Source organism: Strix uralensis, chromosome 1, assembly GCF_047716275.1.
Source record: "Strix uralensis isolate ZFMK-TIS-50842 chromosome 1, bStrUra1, whole genome shotgun sequence".
Classification (NCBI taxonomy): Eukaryota; Metazoa; Chordata; class Aves; order Strigiformes; family Strigidae; genus Strix; species Strix uralensis.
Genome location: NC_133972.1, coordinates 52,994,466 through 53,014,158, shown reverse-complemented (window position 1 = coordinate 53,014,158; position 19,693 = coordinate 52,994,466). Strand labels below are relative to the sequence as shown.

The 19,693-nt window shown below is 38.5% G+C and overlaps 1 protein-coding gene across 6 annotated transcripts in view; it reads right to left on the bottom strand.

Moving 5' to 3' along the window:
- Positions 1–19,693, bottom strand: part of MYO3A (myosin IIIA) — a 125,030-nt gene that overhangs the window by 54,566 nt on the left and 50,771 nt on the right. For 5 of the 6 annotated variants that reach the window (XR_012628692.1, XR_012628693.1, XR_012628694.1 and 2 more), the window contains exons 6-14: positions 18,734–18,810; positions 17,285–17,430; positions 15,531–15,596; positions 14,961–15,116; positions 5,259–5,358; positions 2,495–2,611; positions 1,257–1,361; positions 1,089–1,172; positions 127–329 (exon numbers count right to left, since the gene is read on the bottom strand). Coding sequence is in view for 3 of the 6 variants with exons in the window: in XM_074866401.1 (XP_074722502.1) it covers positions 127–329; positions 1,089–1,172; positions 1,257–1,361; positions 2,495–2,611; positions 5,259–5,358; positions 14,961–15,116; positions 15,531–15,596; positions 17,285–17,430; positions 18,734–18,810 (1,054 nt within the window). In the remaining 3 variants the exon portion in view is untranslated. Of the gene's footprint in view, positions 1–126; positions 330–1,088; positions 1,173–1,256; positions 1,362–2,494; positions 2,612–5,258; positions 5,359–14,960; positions 15,122–15,530; positions 15,597–17,284; positions 17,431–18,733; positions 18,811–19,693 lie in introns of those variants that run through there. The other variant, XM_074866427.1, reaches the window with a different exon arrangement.

Genomic DNA, 19,693 nt, shown 5'->3' with positions numbered 1-19,693 from the left:
TATACCATTTATAAGAAAAGATTCCAGTACCTTATTTGTCTTTGTGTTTTGATCCAGTATAATTTCCTGCATTGTAGGTCTACTCTGTAACCCTCAAATTAGGTCAAATATAATTTTTGTACTTACACCGCCTGGTGGACAACTCTGGATTTTTCAAGGAGATACTCTGAAATCTGAGCTCCTACTACAGTGCCACCACAAGTGAATTTCATTTCCAAATATTTCCCAAATCTGCTTGAGTTATCATTGATGATAGTGCCTGCATTCCCAAATGCTTCTACAAGGTTATTCACCTGGAGGATCTTCTCCTGTAGAGTTCTGTTATTAGCCTGGATATGAAAAATATATTGCTTAAAATTATCAGTAATCATTCAAATACATCCATTCTTAAGTGTTTCTTTCCTATTCTAGCTGGTATTGTGAAGTGTGACATCATCAGGGCAGCCATTCCCATGTGAATCATATGGAAAGAAAGGCATGTATATATCATGAAACCTGTCAGAATATAGCAGTCTGCAGAACTAATGGCTGGCTGGAAGAGATGACACGCGTAATGACAACACCACCACCAGAACTAATCAATTTCTGTGGCCCAGCGCTCTGAGATGGCTGGCCTGTTTTTAGTATCCTTGTTAGCATCTGCTTACTGCTGCATTGCACCATACCAATAGTTTGCTTGCATCTCACCTGGGACATGCAAAATGGCATTTCATTTAGACAGTTATGGTGGTCACTTCCCAGAATGACCATGTCCCACTGACAGCAATCTGGTTGTGGAAGGACGAGGATTTTATTTAGTACAGTTTGGGTGATTTGAAGACACTCAATCAAACAAGGGACAGACCAAAAGGCACAGCCCTCACTGCAGTGGGTACTTCCTTGCAGAATCCCCAAAATATTTTCAAGTGACCCTAGTTCAGGAGGGAGGAAGGGGTAGACAGATCAGCATCATGTTCCAATCTGACCTTACGGGAGTTCTTTGGAAAATTTATTACAGTATTGCCCCCCCACCAATGCCCTGTCTATAGGTTCAGTCAATTAGGCCTAAGATAGCAAAGCCTTACAGAGATATCCCCTTTGAAACATACCTTGCCCAGGACAGTGAGCTGCTGAACCAGAAGATGGGCACTTTGTGTCTTGCCAGCTCCACTTTCTCCAGAAATAACGATACACTGCAGAGAACAAGAGCATGACTCTGAGCTCATTACATATCTCTCAGCCTAGCAAGGGATAAAATTACGACACCTCATCTTTACCTGATCGGAGTTGTATGTCACCATGGACTGATAACCTATGTCAGCAACAGCAAAAATATGAGGAGGGTTGGCAGTCCGTTTGGCTCCAATATACAGTCTGGAATACTAAGTGTAAGAAAAATGAAAACATTATCAGCGTCCCTTAACAACTTTTTTTAATCAAGAGTTTAGTTTCATTTTCAGGTTAGTCTACAGCATGCTGAGGTTACCAGCAGTGATGTTTCCTGAGTGAGCTGTTACTGCACTCTCCCACGAATCTATGTACTTAGTACTATAAGAACTGCTAAAAAAGATAAAGCACAATTTTGTGTGATGTCAGCCCTGACTATGCTATGAAACTCAGATTATTAGAAGAAAATTTAATGTTGCCAAACATCAAGGACCAACTTATATTTTGATTTTATTTGTACTTCACATCCTCTTAGTATTTCTCCATGGTATTGATGTAAAAACTTAAGATCTTTTCTGTACCTGTAGTCTCTGATAATTAATAATGCCAAATTATTGTATTAACAGATTTTCATATCTGTCCCCTTTTGTGTAATGGAGAAGCAAATTCACAAAAGTTAAAATTTTACAGGGTTGCTTTGTGTACCATCTGATCAATTAAATAGCTATGGTTTCCCCAGCTGACTTGGGAGGAAAAGTCCCCAGCTCCTACCTCCAGCCATTCACAGAAGTTCTTCATGGGAAGTGGAGGAGAAGGAATGCTCCCTCCCACAAAGAGGGGTAAGATTCACATGTATCTGCGCTTATCTGCACAGGTACTACTTCTGAACTAGCTGCTATGGGCAGCTAGTGCCTTTATACTCTGTGGGATTCCAGTCAACAAATCTCATGAAGTTTAGCACAATTTATCTCATCCTAGAATGAATGTTGAAAGTCACTAGAAGAACAATAACCCCAAAAATCCCATTTCTGTCTGTTCATTAAAATGGATGACTTGCTCAGATATAGCTGTTTGCACTTTAGACATGATACAGACATGATCTACACTACAGACATAAAGATATCAGAAATTAAATATTTTTGAGTTTCTCATTTCTGTGCTGAAATTCAGCACATGATAAGGACGTGTGTCAACATGCACTTGAAGGGACAACTGTATCGTTAATTTTGTTTTTCAGTGTGAACTGAAGTAAATCTCAAGAAGGGTCTTACTTTATACTTAACACAAATATTCATATTTTAATGGCAATCAGTGCTAGTTTAAAAAAAACAAACCTAGTTTTTCACACCTGTGAAGAATAAATATCTATGTTCCGAAATGGATTGACAGCGATGAGAATGTCCCCAACATATGTGTAGATCTGATCCTTAGCGTAACCCTTCTGCAACTGCTCTGTTACTGTATTCTGATGGAGAAAGAATAGGAACATTGAATCACATGGGGAAAAAAAGAATATTAGGAAAATGTATAAAATATTTATATAGTTACAGTGAGTGAGGATAGAGAGGGAAGGTATTAATAGTCAGGGATACAACTGATCACGACCAAAAGTGAGTAACACTTTCAAATACACTGGCATTCCTAATTTTTTGTGCCTAAACTCACTCTGAACAGTTGTGGTGGTTTAGTCCATGCTGGGGTTCGAGACCACGCGACCGCTGCCCCTCCCTCACAAAGGGAGTGAAATAAAAAGCCCCGGGCTGAGATAAGGGGAGGTTTAATACAACAGTGCAACAGCAACAAAACAAACAACAACAACAATAACAGTAATAACAATGAACAGAGCAAGAAAATATACTGATACAGCAGTGAGGAGACCAATCGCACAAAACACACGTTCACTGATTCTCCCGTGCTCCCGCGCTTTGACACATGGAGATGACGTCAGCATGGTATTGAATAACCCGGCTAGAGCTTCCCCCCACTGCTGGGGAAACTTAACCCTATCCTGGCTAAACCAGGACAACAATATATACTTACGGATCCCCAAGTGGCTGTAGAAAAATGAGTTAATAAGTGCTCCTTTAATTCAATTAATCAAAGGTTTCCATGAGACTTCTGTCTTCATTTCTAACACCACAGCTTCATGTAACTCATCAAACAAGAGCCATATGCTTGAATTCATAACTGCCATTACAGCTACTCTAACATTACTCTCAGTTATGATAAGACACAGATGTTCAACTGGTTTGATCCTATTAATGTAAACAATCAGGCATCTTTCTATATAAACAACCAGTCTCTGCTGCGACTGTTCTTTGCTGCTGCAGAGATAGTTTTCCCTGAGCCAAGAAAAAAGAAAGGCCCACTAGGGCCATACCCAATTTCTTGACATAATTTCCCTCAGCTTCTTCTGTACACAGGCCTGGGTATGTAAAGTGCCTGGTTAGGTTTCCAATCAAAACAGGTCATAGAGGTGGCTGAAGAAATCTAAACCAGCCTTGAGACTATACTGAGGTACATGTGACAATATTTAGGCCTTATTCCCACTGGAACAGAATGACCAGCATCAGAGGACTACAGAAGGAAATGCTTTCCTCCGTATCCATCTGTTTGCAGCGTTGTGCACTGTGTTCTGGTTAATGCACTTAAAACCTGAATTTGCAACAGATGAAGAGGTTACATTTCCTTCACAGAAGAACATAAGGAGAAAATTTTGGTTTTCCATTGCCTTGATAAACAGTTCCCTTTTCGGTTTTAAATGCTAACTTGCTTTTGGCCGTAACCAGATTCACATTAACAGAATTTTTTAGGGGCATTTCTGCCATTTTTGAAATTATTTCTTGCATTGATAGAAAGTGTCCTGTTTTGCTCTTCTGATGGGGCTATCTAAACTGGAAGAAAAGTTTGAATGGAAGAAAGGAGTTCTGAGAAGCTGCCATTCATATGTTCATATGAAAGAGGTTTTAAACTGGATTGGATTTAGTAAAACATCATGTAGTCAATTGATGCCTTTAGGTGGAGGCTTCTTGAAGACTTTTCTGAGAACGCTCCACCTCTGAGGAGATGGGATATACTTCTGGTTCGTCCGATTTTTTGTGTGTCTTCTCTTAGCTTGGATTGTTTATATGCTTCATGGCAAAAGATAAAAAAGTCTTGCTAGCATATGGTTATTAGCAATATTAAAAAAATGCTTAAATCTGAGCTTTGTGCAGTAGATAAAGTTTGGATTAGCTCAATTATTATTAACTAAACATTAAGCTACTATAACCAAGCTCTTGGATGATGGAATATGTTCTGTGGGCTGTTAGCATTACGGAGTTTACCAGCTCAAGAGCCACATTTTGTATTCTGGACTGACAAAGATACAATATATGAGAGAAGTTTTACAGATAAGAGAATGTGAATTATAGTCTATGCACAGCCCAGTAGAGGAAGAATGTCAGTTTGTTTACAACCACTGATGTCCTCTAAGACCTGCAGATAATGTGCTGTGGTCCAATTATTCTTTCTGGTCTTGAAGCATAAACACAACAGACTTCCCCCCTCCCTTAAATATGTTCCCCTGTTCCTAGTGGACTCATTTTCAAACTTTGACAACCGGTGAGATTTGCATCCGTCATCAGAAGGCATTGAGGTCAGAGCCTCAGCTGACACAAATCGATCCCAATGCATCTCCACACCAAAGTAAGACAGTGAGAATCCAGCCTTGGAAAGTATGGCAAGCTAGTTTAAGACTACTCTAGATGTCCAAGAAACAGGGGAGAAGGTGCCTGTTCTTGGACCTGGGCCAATTTCAGGTTACCACATCATTGCAAACTAGATATTTAGCTGTAATAAAATTCAGTGATATAAATCCTGTTAAGCAAATGATGCTACAATACTGCTCAGTCTAAGGCTGTAACTGCAGAGGGTCTTTTAGCTTTGAGTTGGAACCATTCCTAACACAGTAAATCACATCTAAAGTATTTGGCATAACTGGTAAAATGCCATTGTACACTTAAACAATTGAAGTGTGACAACATAGTTGAACTTGAAAATCAACAGCACACCATTGTGTTTTAATATACAGTTACCTCCCTTCAGGAAAACATTAAAAAGGAGATTCTTACCTCATCCAGTACCTCCAAGGTTGCTAAATCATCTACCTCTTCCTGGTTTGAAACTAGTGATTTACTGTAGTTCCCTTTCTTTGTATGAATACGTTCAAATCTAGAAAAGACAGACATGCAATTTCCTGATATAAGAAAACTCAGAACAGATCTTCCATCTGTAACCATCTTGAAGGCAATTCAACCAAAACATTCCAGCTTTCCATTGTTCTGAATTCAAACACACAAATGTTTGAATAACAGGGCAGGATATAACTTCTTAGTGCAGCACACCTGTACTTGACAATTCAAAATCTATAGTTTGATCCCACAACTGATGACACCCCTACATCAGCTGCAAGACGGGATGTATGCGGTACAGAGAAAAAAAGAACATATTTCTAAAGCATGTAACAGTCAAACTCTAGCACCTACCTGTAAAAAGAAAAAGCGACCCACATAAAAATTATGAAAAATAATTTTCGATAAAAAACAAGGGGTGTATGATGAAATAGTATGGCAAGGATGATGCAGACAAAGCATTCAGTATGGAAACACTTCTAGCTTAATAATGACAATGCTCTAAAGCCTGGCTGAGATGACCACACTGTAGAGCAAAGTGCTACAGAACCACTGGGGTATGTGAAATACATCCTGACCAACAAGAATTTTCTTGGACAGGAAAAAAAAATCATACAAAATAAATTTCAAATCTTTTTCTTATCAGGCTTAAACTTCAATTAAGTTTGTCTTATAGTGAAATTTCTTTTCTCTTTTAATCAAACCAAAGAAAACTTTATGCGGTCTTATAGAAATCAGCAAGAAAAAATTCCCCAACACTTGGATCATTCTCTATTCAAGAGTAAAGGCATTGCTAAACAAAGCAAAATCAGCAGAAAATGAAAGGTTTACAATTCACATTAGTTATACTTGCTTTATGAGATGAAGGAAAATCAGGGAAAGGGAAACTGCATGAGTAACAGCAGGGTTCACAAATAAATCAAGCTCAGATGTGCAATATGGCACAAGCACAGAAAGACTATCAAGTAAATCCAATCTCCTGATAGGACCTCACTCCCCTTGATACTATAGGTAGGAAGGCACATCTCAAATACATGGAACATGTACCTTGGTAAACTACGACGGCAGGGAAACTGTGTTGTGTGAAACACACTCTTTACCTTGATTCCAGACAAGACCAGGGAAATCCTTTACTTAATTTTGACAGTTGGATATATGGCATGAGTAAAAGCAGGCAGGTGTTTTCTACTCAGGCAAGAACTTTAATATACAGTGCACAGAAGACAGGAGAAAGAGGGCACTTGCATCAAGATGGAAAGTTAGAATGAATGAACATCACACTGATGGGGCAAGCTAAGAGACTTCTGAACCCCCACAGTAAGATTTACTGCAGAGTTTAATGGGCTATACTCATTCCACGAACATCACCTACTTTATGGGTGCTACTTCAGGTCACGCAGGCTGTGCACTGATGTGGCATGCAGGTGCAGAAAGTCAAGCAGGCACCCACTTGGCATCAGTTACTGATTGCCAGGACTGAAAAGGGGCTGGAAGAAATGGGCAAATGATGCCCTCCCAAACTGTGAGTGCAATCAAGATCTGAATGATGGAAGTGCAGGCATGAATGCACTTCATCTAGCGTTTCTTCCAATTTCTCTTGTCTCTATGATTCCCTGAGGGTGGCAGAATGGCCCTGTCCTCCTACGTCCAACCTCTTCTTCCCTTTCCTTTGGAACCCATTTGTACTGCGAGAGCTGTCCTCGTAGTACTGTCCTTGCAATAACACTGTGAAACAATTTTTGGTGTATGTACCTTCAGGTTGTATTAAAAAGGATGTGGCAATATTAAGATTTAAATCAACTCTTTGGCCTTGAATGGTCTGCTGCTGCTTGATTTGCATTTACCAGCTAAAGGATATCACTGCATTCAAAGCCAGAGTTGCAGGCAGAATCCTACCCCCTCAATAGAAATCTGTCCCCTCTATAACCCACCCTTTTTATATCTCTTTTTAACAGTTTCAGTTGAAAATTTAAATTTGAACAGTTGAAATACCTTCTCCTTTGTTCCTGCACAAAGGTCATTTTGTGACCAGAGGATGCATCTAGTATCAGTATGACTTTGAGAAAGAGCTATCAATCTGTACGTGAGAGAAAGATGCGGGAACTGCAGGATACGTCAAGCTCTGCTGTTCTATTTTTTCCATTGCCAAAGGAAGACCCCAAACAAGACATCTGTCAAGTTATGCTTCCATTTCTGGTGGAATTGTTACACATTGAATACACTTTAAAAAAAAAAAAAAAGTTACTGCATATCACTGAGAGAGTATTTCCCAAGATTTGTTTCAATTACCATTTTCATTTAATGTAGGAAGTTAACAACTGCCTTGCAGGAAGGGAAGGGAATGCTCCAGTCATGAAGACTTTTCTTTTTCTACTATTTTTTCTTTTCTTTTAAGGAAATGATCTCTATTTATGCAAGGGAAGTTTAATTACATAAAATTGATTCTCTTGTAATCCTCTTCAGCTGACATTATGAGAACACTAGTGCTTGTTAAACTAGATTATATTCTCCATTCTTCAGAGTACAGCAGAGCAGCAGATTTGCAGAACACAATATTTTTCTGTTTTGCTGTCAAAGGGCACAGACCCCTCAAGGGCAGCTATACTGCTTCACTTGCTAGAACTTCAACCACTTAAAAAACCCCACATCAGTACTGTTGACATCAATGCTGAAATTTCATTATCGTCATGCTGATAGACATTGTGAACTGAAATAGCCAATGTTTCTCTGTTCCGTTCAGAAATTATTTGTTGGAGGCATTAGATCTTACAGCCATGCTCGACAAGCAATTCAAGCAGCTGAAGGCCAGAAACATCAACCCAGTATGGAAAAGAAAATGAGTCAAGGCAGCATTGTTTCTGTGCATCCTCCTTCACACCCCCCTGCTTATCTTTCAAGATTCTGTTAAATCAAAATAAGCCAACTGCAGCTTTTTCTTCCTCAAATTGTCAGAATGTATTTAAGAGATTTCTGATAGTTCCAAAAATACCATGAAAAGGGAAGTGTGACTCATGATGCCCTGTTGAACTCTCTGCCTGAACTGGTTGGAGAATCATCTACAGACTTAAAACTGACAGCAAAAGGACTGGCCTTAGCCTGGGTGTAAAGAAACTAAAAATAATTAAGTTTTCTGTAAGGTGAAGGTGGGAACAGCCGTACACTTCCCAGTAGTTACAAATAGCATTAAAAGTGACAAATGCAAAAGAAGCAACACAGATAAACCTGTACAGGATCTGTCATTGCTGATGATTCTATTTCTCTGGAAGCTGCACAGAGCAATATTAATTCAAATCAAAATTTTGTCTTCAACAGATGTATCTGGTGAACTATGCTTAAACAAAACTATAGTCTTACATCTATGCACAATCTGTACCTGGATTTAGAAAAGTGTATTGATAAGACTCCAGCTGTGTCTGCACAATGCTTTGCAGACAAACCTGTGCTCCCTCTATGTTTAAATGATTGCACAGCACCGGCTGCAGTCTCAGGGAGCTGTGCTCAAGCTTATGCAATGTTGCTGAGAGCACAGTGCTGCAGGGCTTTTGATTCAGAGGGGGCCCATGTCCAGCCAGTTCGGTCATGTCCTCCTCTGCACAATCTGTTTGCCAAAGTCTGTGCTGGTTTATCATGCCCTGCAAAAAAGCAGATTATTGGTCCTTCATAACAGCCTCAAGAAATGGCTGTATCCCTGACAAATTTCAGGGAGAAATATTTGTTAACTGAGCAAATAAGAGAACTCTAAAAGAACTCTGGGATTAGTTCTTTATTGCCATTACACGTCAGGCCCATGCTCTATGGTCAGAACCATACTGATAAGATGAAGAAGCTCCAAAAATAAGTGATGCCTGATGAGGTATCCCACCTTCAGGAGAAATGAGTTGCTGAGCAAGTGGACTGACACAACAGTAAAGTAGCAGTTGCAGAGCCCAGGGAGTCCTGAATGCAGGAGGAACTTCTTCCTCCTGTTTTGCTTCAGGAGGTAAACTATTCTTCATTCAGGCATTGCTGCTGCCCATTGTACTGTATGGAAGTATATTCTTATTCTGCTGTAGACATGTGTATTAGCTAGAAGCATATGGGACTGGAGATCTGCTTATTCCAAGGCCTGTGCTGCGAGAAACTATTGCTTCTACAGCCTGAGAGCACTTTGCAGCACAGCCAACCTACACAGAAGTGTCCTCAATGCAGGAATATACATTCCTTGTTGGTACAACAAAGCCCACACTGAGTTACAGGAGAGGAAGTGGCTTGAAGTGCTCAAGGCTTAGTCTAGAACTCCAAAGCCTCAGGTTTAAGCCTCTCCTCCAATACAGATTACATCTGGAGACCTTGACCAAGTCAGCACTGGACTCTGGGTGAGCTATCTGCTCCTCATACTGCCTTTGTTAAGCTAGTGTGGTATCTCCTACCCTCCGCTACAGCTTTTCCTGCAGAGTTGAGCTTGAAGGAATGCTACCAGCTGCTTTCCATTGTCAGGATGAGTCAGAGAGACAGAAAGAAAGAACACCCAGAAAATAAGTGACACAAATCTGCACAATCAGGGAGTGTCATGGAAGGCAACTGTATGGCACTCCCTGCTTTTAACAGGATTGAATAAATTGACAACTTTGTGCATGTTGTATGTGAACTTCTAGGAACTTACCTCCCTGAACTTTCCAAACAGTTAAATAGAGCAACTGTTTAGCACTCTGTCACCGGATTTCAGTTCTATCACTACATGGCCAGCATAAAAGGACAAAATCTTAGGAGACAATTCAGCTCACCCAAAAGCCCTTTCTCTGAATCTCTTTGCAGTAGAATGAGTCTCTTTTCCATATTTATTTAGACAGCATATAAAGATGAGGCTCTTAACTTGGGGACCAGTCAGTTGCTGAAATCTAGGTGCAGTGAATATCCCTTGCATATGCAGCTCATTCTGGAATGAGTCATAATTCCCAGGAACTACACATTGTACTAATCATTGCATATTTCTGCAGAGATTATTGTAAAAGCAGTCAAGATTAAGACAGCCAAACAACTCAAGATAAAAGTCTTACAAGCCTGTCAGGTGTACATGCGACAGTTCTGAAGGCCGTTTCAAAGACAGCTATTTCTGTTGCAAAGTGAAACTCTTTGCTATGCAGTTTTTTTCCCTCATTTGGCCTAGCAAGAAGTGTATTTTTAGAACAGTTTTGGGGTATATGCTGCAGCACTTATTTCTAATAATTATTTTCATTACTAATGGTAAATTTTAACAGCTATAATGTGACATACAGGAACGTAAGTATGTGATCAAAGGATTTGCTAAATATGAGGGGAAACTTAAGCAGTGTCCAAAGGTGAATGATCAGGCTCAAATAAGGTTATTGTTTCTTCATTAGGGAATTTGTCTTATTTTCATTAAAGACTGTGCAATAAAGTCTGTTATTGTGCTTTTTGTGTCACTATCAACACAGGAAAGAATTGGAATACAGTATTTAAAGAGCTAAGTGGTCCCAAGGACTGGAGTAACAGATACAGGGTGAAATTTATTTGTATAAAACCTCAAGATCATACTACTAGGATGTAACAGAATTTTTTCTATTAGTTGAAAGTTCATCAATTTGAAAAGACTGAGGGAAAAGAAGTATCAGAATGATTATGAGTTGTGAACCCCTCTGAAAGAGGCAAATACCACCTTATGAAGTTGCACAATGAAATAGGCTTTTCTTGCCACAGCCATGACAAAGGCAACTCTTGCAGAAGCCCAAGGCCCTTGTCCTGAAGGTGACTCTCCTCACCAGGAATTCACAGTTCAGTGAACCCAAATGCTAAACAAAAAACCAAGAATTAATTGCACTTAGTATTCAACTTTGCCTGCTTTACCTCCTCCCTAACGTGAATTTATCTCCTATAGCTTACTTCATCATTCCAAACAGCAGATTTTAGAGACGTTTCAGTCAAGATGCTATGGGAAAATGCTAATATATCAAGCTCTTCCCATTGTAATTTCAGCTTGAGATCTAAGCTAGGAAAGGTTAAATTGCAAACACGTATTTTTAGCATACAGAAGTGATGACTTCAGAGAAAAATGTATTGCATTTGCTCAAAGTAAAAAAGTGGAATTTGTAATGAAGCTCATTGCTAGTACTGATGCTTTTTTTGAGCCTCTAGTAGCACAAGGTATGTTAGTGCTGTAAGACTGTTCAGAGGCTACTGAAAAAACAGTACAATTTTCATCACCTTCATTAAGTCTGGAGCAGGTCTATGGCATATGGCCATTTAAAGTTTTATCAGCATAAGTTGAGATTTCTCTGGTTACTCAGGAGGCTGGTGGGCTCTGTTCCTCTTGCTAGGTGTTTAGAAAGGATGCAGTACAATGCAGAACCTAAAACTATGTTCCTCTTCACTAGAATAACAACAATAGGAAGGTTCAGAGGGTCCACTGTAATGCCCTAATGACTCAGTGACTTCACAATGTTAGAAAATACCTCAGGACAATGGCGTTAATGGGAGTGACTGTAAGGTGGCTCCACTCTCTGCCTGGACATCACACACCCTTCCTAAGCAGACCTAGTGCACAAAGACTGGATCTGAGGATCTGGCCTTCTGCAAAAACCTCTGAGAATATGACATAACCTAACATGATCTCTTCTTTTTGAACTATATCAACTGCACATTCAACAAACAACAAGATATGATCACAAGCTCATCAACAGACTACCACTGCAAGAAGGCAGTCAGAACCAAATTAAACCTCAGCATGCTGGGCAAACAGGGTGACTTGATTTTGAGTGAAAAGAGGAATAGTGCACACAGGAAGACCCAACAGCTGGACCTCAGCTATTAACTTCCGGGCATTTTTCTTTATTCTTTTGAAATACAAAAATTTTACCAATAAAGTTGAATTTGAAGAGGAAAGGAAACACATACTGAGAAAATAACTGGATTTCTTAGTTTCAGCTTTAAGCTAATGTTACCAAATTTACTGAATTTATATGCCATGCCCATTTATACAGCACGACACCAAGTAGGAGGATTTCTTCTGTCAGTGGAACGAAGAGTTCTTTAATCCCTCAAACTACCTGCCTCCCAGTTGCAAGAAGCAAGAGAGCTATGCCTTCAAATTATGGACTGAGAGAGCATGAGCTGGAGATCAGGAAGGAGCTTTACAAGGAAAGTTGCCAGCAACTGGTGAAAGTTTAGCAATTCCACAGTATGGACCTAATATGTCAGTGTGAAAACAGTCCCAGAACAGGATAATCGAGAAGACAAAGCCAGGAGATTTTAAGATGAGACTCTTCCAGGTGACTTGTCACTACACAGCCTATGTCTTGACTTTGAATCAGATTTACATGGTACTTCTGTACAGACACTGCTTTTGACACCATTTGCTCTGTGCAGATTGAAGGTCAGAAGATACATATGATTAGTATTTAAAGACTTTTTAAAAAGTATGACTATCGAATTCAAAGATCTTTGTATAATCTTTTTATCATTCAACAGCAGAAACAACAAATGCTATCCTGTATTAACGTCCTTTACAGGCCTGGAATTCTAATTTTTTCTGACATGAAATCACGTACATACTTTACTACAGTTTCAGCTACTGGAAAATAATGTCTGCTTTTCTTGCTTGGACAGAGATAGCAATAGATATTAAGATAGGTATTCTTACTGTTTCTAGGACAAGGCTAATCGTTTCATGCATGCACTGCTAAGAAAGAGAATCTTCCAGCAAAAGTAGTTAATAAATGTGTTAAAGCTGAAGTGATTATAGGTACAGTGACTGTAAAATGTGATTTTTACTTCCAGTATTTCATGCTATCTTCACCAATCTCAGATATGAAAAGATTTGGTTAAATCAATGCAAATGAAATTTAAGCTAGTATCAGTCTACTTTTAGCATTTTAAACCGCTAAACTGAAATAGGGACCAAGCTATCAGTTTAACCATGCCATTTAAATTACACCCTTCTTAAATAAGTAAATTTTTTTGCGCAGTTTCAGATAATAAATTATTATTATTTTCAGAGAGAAAATTCTGTCTTCCTTTGGGAAAATTTCTGTAGAAATTACTCTTGATCAACTGTAAAAGCATAGGTGACTTCATCACATAGTAATACATTCCCTTAAACTCTGGTTCATGTGAAGAGTGATCAGTTAACAAAATACAGTCTAAACAGGATGGAGAAAATACCAACAGATCATCCTGTTCCTGTGCCATTTGACTGCTCTATGCACATGCAAATTGAGCCACTTTCTTTATGTTTGTATTGTATAGGAAAAGAAAGTTAATGTAATTTGCTTTATGCAGCATTTACATGAAAAAAATCAAAGGATTTTGAAAAAAAATAGAACTTCGTAGAAAACAAACATATGAGTCTTACAAAATGGGTAAAAAAGCTCACAATACTTAATTGACTTAGAAGGTCGATTTTCAAACACTATTTAGGCTTTGAAAGGACCAGTGTCACAAGTGTCATCAGGATTTCAATTCATATAATTTAGTGTTTTAGACTTATTTTACCAGATACCATTTCCCTGTGGTTTATAAATATATACTTTTTAAAGTCTGGAGTATGTTGCTGTTTTAGTGCTCAGCACTGACACCCAATAAGCTTATTTCAATTCCAGACTCTTTCTGGATTAAGCAAATGTCAAGTCTGCACCACACAGAACATACAAATCCAGTCTGAGGCTTAAATTTAAGCCAACTGCATAGTTTTTTACTGAAATGCCAGAAAAGAGAAACTACTACTCATCCCACATCCACTTAAAGTCCAAGAAAACTTGAAAATAGTAAATTATTTAGAAATATACTTTTTATTATTATCTTCAAAGGATAAGGTAAATAGAAAATTCTCCAAAATTAGAACTGAAGACTGCTGTATATATAGTTACTATAAATATGTGTGAAAGGAAATGTGGCAGATTTTAGTAAGCTTTTTCCATACAGATGATAATGACAAAATGTCTTTTTAATTTGATCTTTCATTTAAAAAAAAATTCTCATCCTTTACCTTGAAGCACAGGTGCAGTCATACCAGTAGTATATCAATAATAATCTACTATATCACATCTGATATATTACTTCAGTGTACTGGGTGTTTTTTTCTAAATTGTAAAATTGAGCCAAGCCATTTTCAGTTATTTTAAATAGAAGCCATCAGGTGCTAAGTGATTTTTTTATTCAGAAATTATATTACTAAACACTAGTGGAAGAAAGAAAGTATCTATTCAATAAGACATAAGATTTGAAGTTTGCAAAACAAAGTATGGTACCACTATCACTTCTTTCAGTCAGTAGCATCAAATTCTTGCCATAACCTGACTAGTAATTTTTAGCATACTTGCTTAAACTAAACATTAGCTGACCATGCAAACGTAAGAAAATGCCTAGTATTAATTTCACCTAACCTTAGCTTTCTGAAAGCTGGGATACTAATCTGCATCTTGAGTCACAGGAGAAAGGGGAGGCACTTCTAAAGATTACTTCACCCCATGTGTGAAACATGCTGCCCCTCTCTTTCCATTGGCTCTATAGAGGACCCCAAAGATTAAGCTCTCTATTTTTTGGCCAGCTAAAGTTATGAGAGGTGAATCTTTCTCTGAATGCTAGCCATTCTGAAACAGTGAAAGTATCAAAATTGTCCCAACTGGTCTACTTTTTAGATACTTTTACCTTGCCTTTTCAGTGACTCCCATTTGTTGATGAACATCAATAAATTCCATGAGTTGCCTTTGTAGCACGTTTTCTTTTCCTTCAATTTGCTTAATAAAATCATGCTGCAAAAGACTAGATACTGTCGGACGCTTCTCATAATCTTTAGTCAAGCACCTGTACTGGCAGAAAAAGCATATGATCGTTGAGGGATCACTGTTAAGTTTTGAAATGCTTGTCTGTAGTTCATTCATGACTCCATAATAAATATATCCATCTTAACCACAACAGCTCTGTATTGAAAATTGTTAAGATTTCACAGAATTGATGAATCCAAGAAGTTAAATTACTGCATTTTAAAAATAAATATTATTTTAATTAAGAAAAACACAAACGTCAAGTGTTTTAAAATGTTGTTATTTCATGTTTTAAATCTGGAGCCTCACTTGGAAGTCAAAATGGATTTACAATCTAGGTTTTTAAGGAAGAGTATTAGTAGCAACAGATTCCCACAGAGAATACAAAGATATTTTACACATGACATTTACACATGTTCCATATTCAGCTACAGTGATCTCAGTGGTTACTCACTTGTTAATGAAGTCATTGAATTCAGGTGACCACAGTTCAGGCTGCTGTAGCGTTGGAGGAGGATTCCTGCAAAGGTCAGTGTCATGATAAGTTAATAAGCTACTCTCTTGACAAAAACAGTGTGTGAAGGCAGGCTGAGTAATGAGTTTTAGAAGGCCACTGAAAAAAGATATTGATTTCCACTGGTAAAAGGAGCATGGGTAGATGATACAATGCCTCACTGGTTCTCCTACTTTACATAACTAACAAGGAGGAACAGCATGGAGATGATCTTATCAAGCATAGCTAAGAATCATTATATTTTTTTCAATCAAATCAATAAACAGAAACGAAACTAACAACCCATTAATCACTATTCACTTATAACAGCAAGTTTCTCTTTTCAAGCCTGAAACAATATACTTTCTTAAGACGATTTTTAAAAATAAATTCTATTTTAAGTTTTCCCAGAAGGACTGAATTAATCAACTTGCTGAACAAAATGTCAGAAGGAACCAGCTCTTAACTATTTCTCATTCATCAGCAGCTAATCAGAAGTCAAGTCAAGGACTAAATACAGATCTATTGTAAATAAATACTACTTTCTTCTCTGTTGCTAGAGCTGTTTATTCTAGGTGTTAATTTGGTTCAAATTGTTTTCACAGTCTTCTTCCATTCAGAGGTGCCATTTTCACTGAGTATAGTCATAAAGACAAAAGGAATGACCTATAGACAAGGTGACTTGTCTATTTTCAATCAAATGTCATAACTGCTTTTCTTTAAGTGCTGCTTAATGTTTGCTCTATCACTTTCAGGTTTTACTTAACGGAATGAAAAGGTATTGATCTTATATTTGCTCCAGGGCAGAAAGGTGCCCAGTATTTGTAAGGGTATAAGCCAGATGTTTTCTTGAAGGCCTAGCTGAAATGACTGACCACAGCAGTTTGTGACTGCTTTTCCCATAGCAGCTAAAGGTAAGAAGAGCATTCATGCTCTGCTTCAGTGCCAAGTCAGCAAAAATTTCTTAAACCTGAAGGTAATTTAAACTAATTTGGGTGACTTGGCTGAAAAGGACTTGAAGCACTCATGTATACTATATGGTCTCAACTGTTGTGGTACTCCTCCAGCTGTTAGAGTGAAATCCACAAACTGCTGCATGATCATCCCCTATGGACTTTGAGATGGATGTTCTCTGAAACGCTGCAAGTGGCACTTTGGGTACTTTTATCTCCAGCTTCAAAGAAAACACAAGAAGTTGCTATTTGCACTGCCCAAGGACAGCAACACTGGAACTGCCAGGAGCAGCACAAGCTAATGGAAAGTGGCAGCCTAAATGTATGTGAGCGTTGGAACAATATTTTGCTTGAAAGTGCATGAGATAACACTTGAGGACAGGTATGGGGTCTGTTCACCATACTCAGACTCTGCATTTCTACATAAGTCATTCACTTCTTCATAAGTCATTCTTTGTAACAGAATATATCGGACTCAGCTAAGCCCCTCTGCTCTGCAATATTGGGCAGCAGTCCACTCAGGAGAAGGCCTTACGGCTTTTTCTCACATGTAGCCCCAGTCAGTTCTGAGCTTCTCAATTGTGCCCATGGTTGAAGCAGAGCCTGCAGAAAATACAGCTGGACAAAGTATTTCTAACCTCCTCCTAGTATAAATAATATGAAGAAACTCCACAAACTTATACAGTCTAAGTTTGAAGAAAGTAACAGTTAAAGAAAAAGTTCAGTCTAACTTGACAAGAAATAAACACATCAAGATATTACCTTGGTATTTTGAAGAGTGCCCTCATAGGGTGCAAATCAGCAAGGGGTGGATCTCCATCTCCCAACTCTATTGCAGTAATACCCAGTGACCACGCATCACATCTGGCATCATAGGAGCTATCTAGCTGCTGCTCACAGGCAATCACCTGTTGGAGTAAAAGATTGGGATGGTCACTGGATAGTCAAATGTCCAAATTTAAGAGTACACCCACAGTAGGGGGGAATCTCATACAGGATGGAGATACTTGGTGAAATAAACACACTTGCACATATTTAGCAAGGTAAAGCATCCTGTTGCTGAAAAAAATCAATGTTTAAACTAAGGAAAGCAGGTGTCCATGAACACCAGGTTCTCTGACCAGATGTTCCCTGATCTGACAAAAGGGTGCAAATCCTTGGCTTTTGCAGCTGAAGGTGGTCAACTGCATCCCATGGCTGAGGGAAGTAGAAGGAAAATCAGCAACCTTAAATCTTTTTTCTATGGATTATTCCTGAAAAATAACTAATGGAGCTATATTGCTCTCTCTATGAAGTGAAACAAGCAGGAAAGCAGAAGTTGAATTCACGATCTTCTGCTGGGTCCTTATTCAGCCAAACCAGCCAGTAAGAACAAGCTAATTTCTTGACAATGTGTTTGCCACGGGATTACAGCAAATGTATTTAATTTCATATACACTTCAGCTCATTCACAATGCCAGATGAATCTAGAATTTTTCACCCCATTAGCTACAGGTCTAAACCAATGTGTATGGCGTTAGCTACATGGCTAGACCGATGTGTATAAATAGAGTATGTTTATAAAAATACACGTATATAAACAGAGTAGTTTCATGTGCTATAAACAGATGTATATGCATGTGTTTGTGTGTGCACAAATAGTACAAGTACATAGGCTTATTTATAATGAAATATTTTTCCTGCCTCAGCTTAAAATGTATTTTTATATGCTTCAATTTCAGGCCGGAAAAATCTCCAAAGATACATCGTACATCTTATTCATTCATAATAACCTCTTCCATTTCTTTCTGTCAGCTATGGATATATAGTATTAAAAACCCTCCAGGTATAGAAATCAAAAAATAAAAGCTATAATGTATCACAGTACTGCCCTGGGCTCCTTCCATCCATGGGGAGATGAGATACCTATAGTTTCAGAGCTTGGAAGGCTGGAAAGGATCAATGGTAGTACTCTCTCCTCTTTAACATTTCAGTAAGCAATTTAACATCTTGCTCTCTGGATTTAACCTTGTAATTGCAAAAATAAACCCCATTTTAACTTAATCCTTGCAAACATGTAAGAAAAAAGCCTTAAAACACTTTTTTAAAGGACATTGCTATTCCATTTGGTGAAAGGACCACTGGTCAGGAAAAAAGACAAAGAAAGGGCAGAAACGCAGAATGTGGCAGCTCGAATACCAGTGACAAAATGTTTTGAAACATGAATCTAACCTCTGGAGCCATCCAGAATGGGGTGCCCACGGAGGTGTTCCGACGAAGACGAGTGCTGGTCAGCTGAGCAGACACACCTGGAAGAATGAAGGGAAGCTGTAATCATAGCCACTGCTATTTCCATCCAAGACAGCCCTTCTGAACGGTGACATCCTTGTGTTGTCATGCTACGACTTCCTCTGCAGGTGAATCTCAAATTCATCTTATCAGTTCTCTAGAAAGAGAGGCCCAGTCCTCAAAGGTACTCAGCACTTCAGTTGAGGTTCTCTGCATCCTTTGTTTCCAGTGACTTCAGCAGGACTGGGATTTAGTCCCAAATGAGTGTTTCATTAGTAATCTGACTCTGTATATTTTGACTAGCTAATTACAGTTTTTCTATATCCTGTTTTAGGAGAGCGGTAAAGCACTTCAGGGGGAAGAAAAAAAAAAAGTACTGTACTTTCCACAGATTCTTTCTTTGTTTTAATGCTCAGTACTGACACTAGACCTCTATTTCTTCATTTATATATTTCAGGTTGAACACTATAGAAGATACTTATCCTCATCTCTTAGCTGCTCTGCCATAAATTAAGAAACAACAAAACAATAGAATCTCAAAAATTCTTACAAAACCAGAAGTCTCTCCATGCTCAAAGCACATTCTCAAAGCAACAACAAATGCCTGCAAATCAGCTTTGTAACATGAGCTGTAGTTTAAGGAATTAACTATTTCAGGCCAAGAGCTGGAAAATGAACTCTGAAGTCTAAAGATTCCTTACAGTTTTAAATTAAAAGACACTGAAATATTAGGAATTTGAGTGGGCTGCAGCACACTTCTGACCAGCCTGCCACCAATTTCCCTCCTTACAAAACAAGGGTGTATTGGCTGTAAATATCTCTAGTGTGTGCAACAGGAAGAGTACAGCACATGGAGAAAAACAGCCCCTCAGCTAGCATGACCTGAACTATTATGGATTTGAG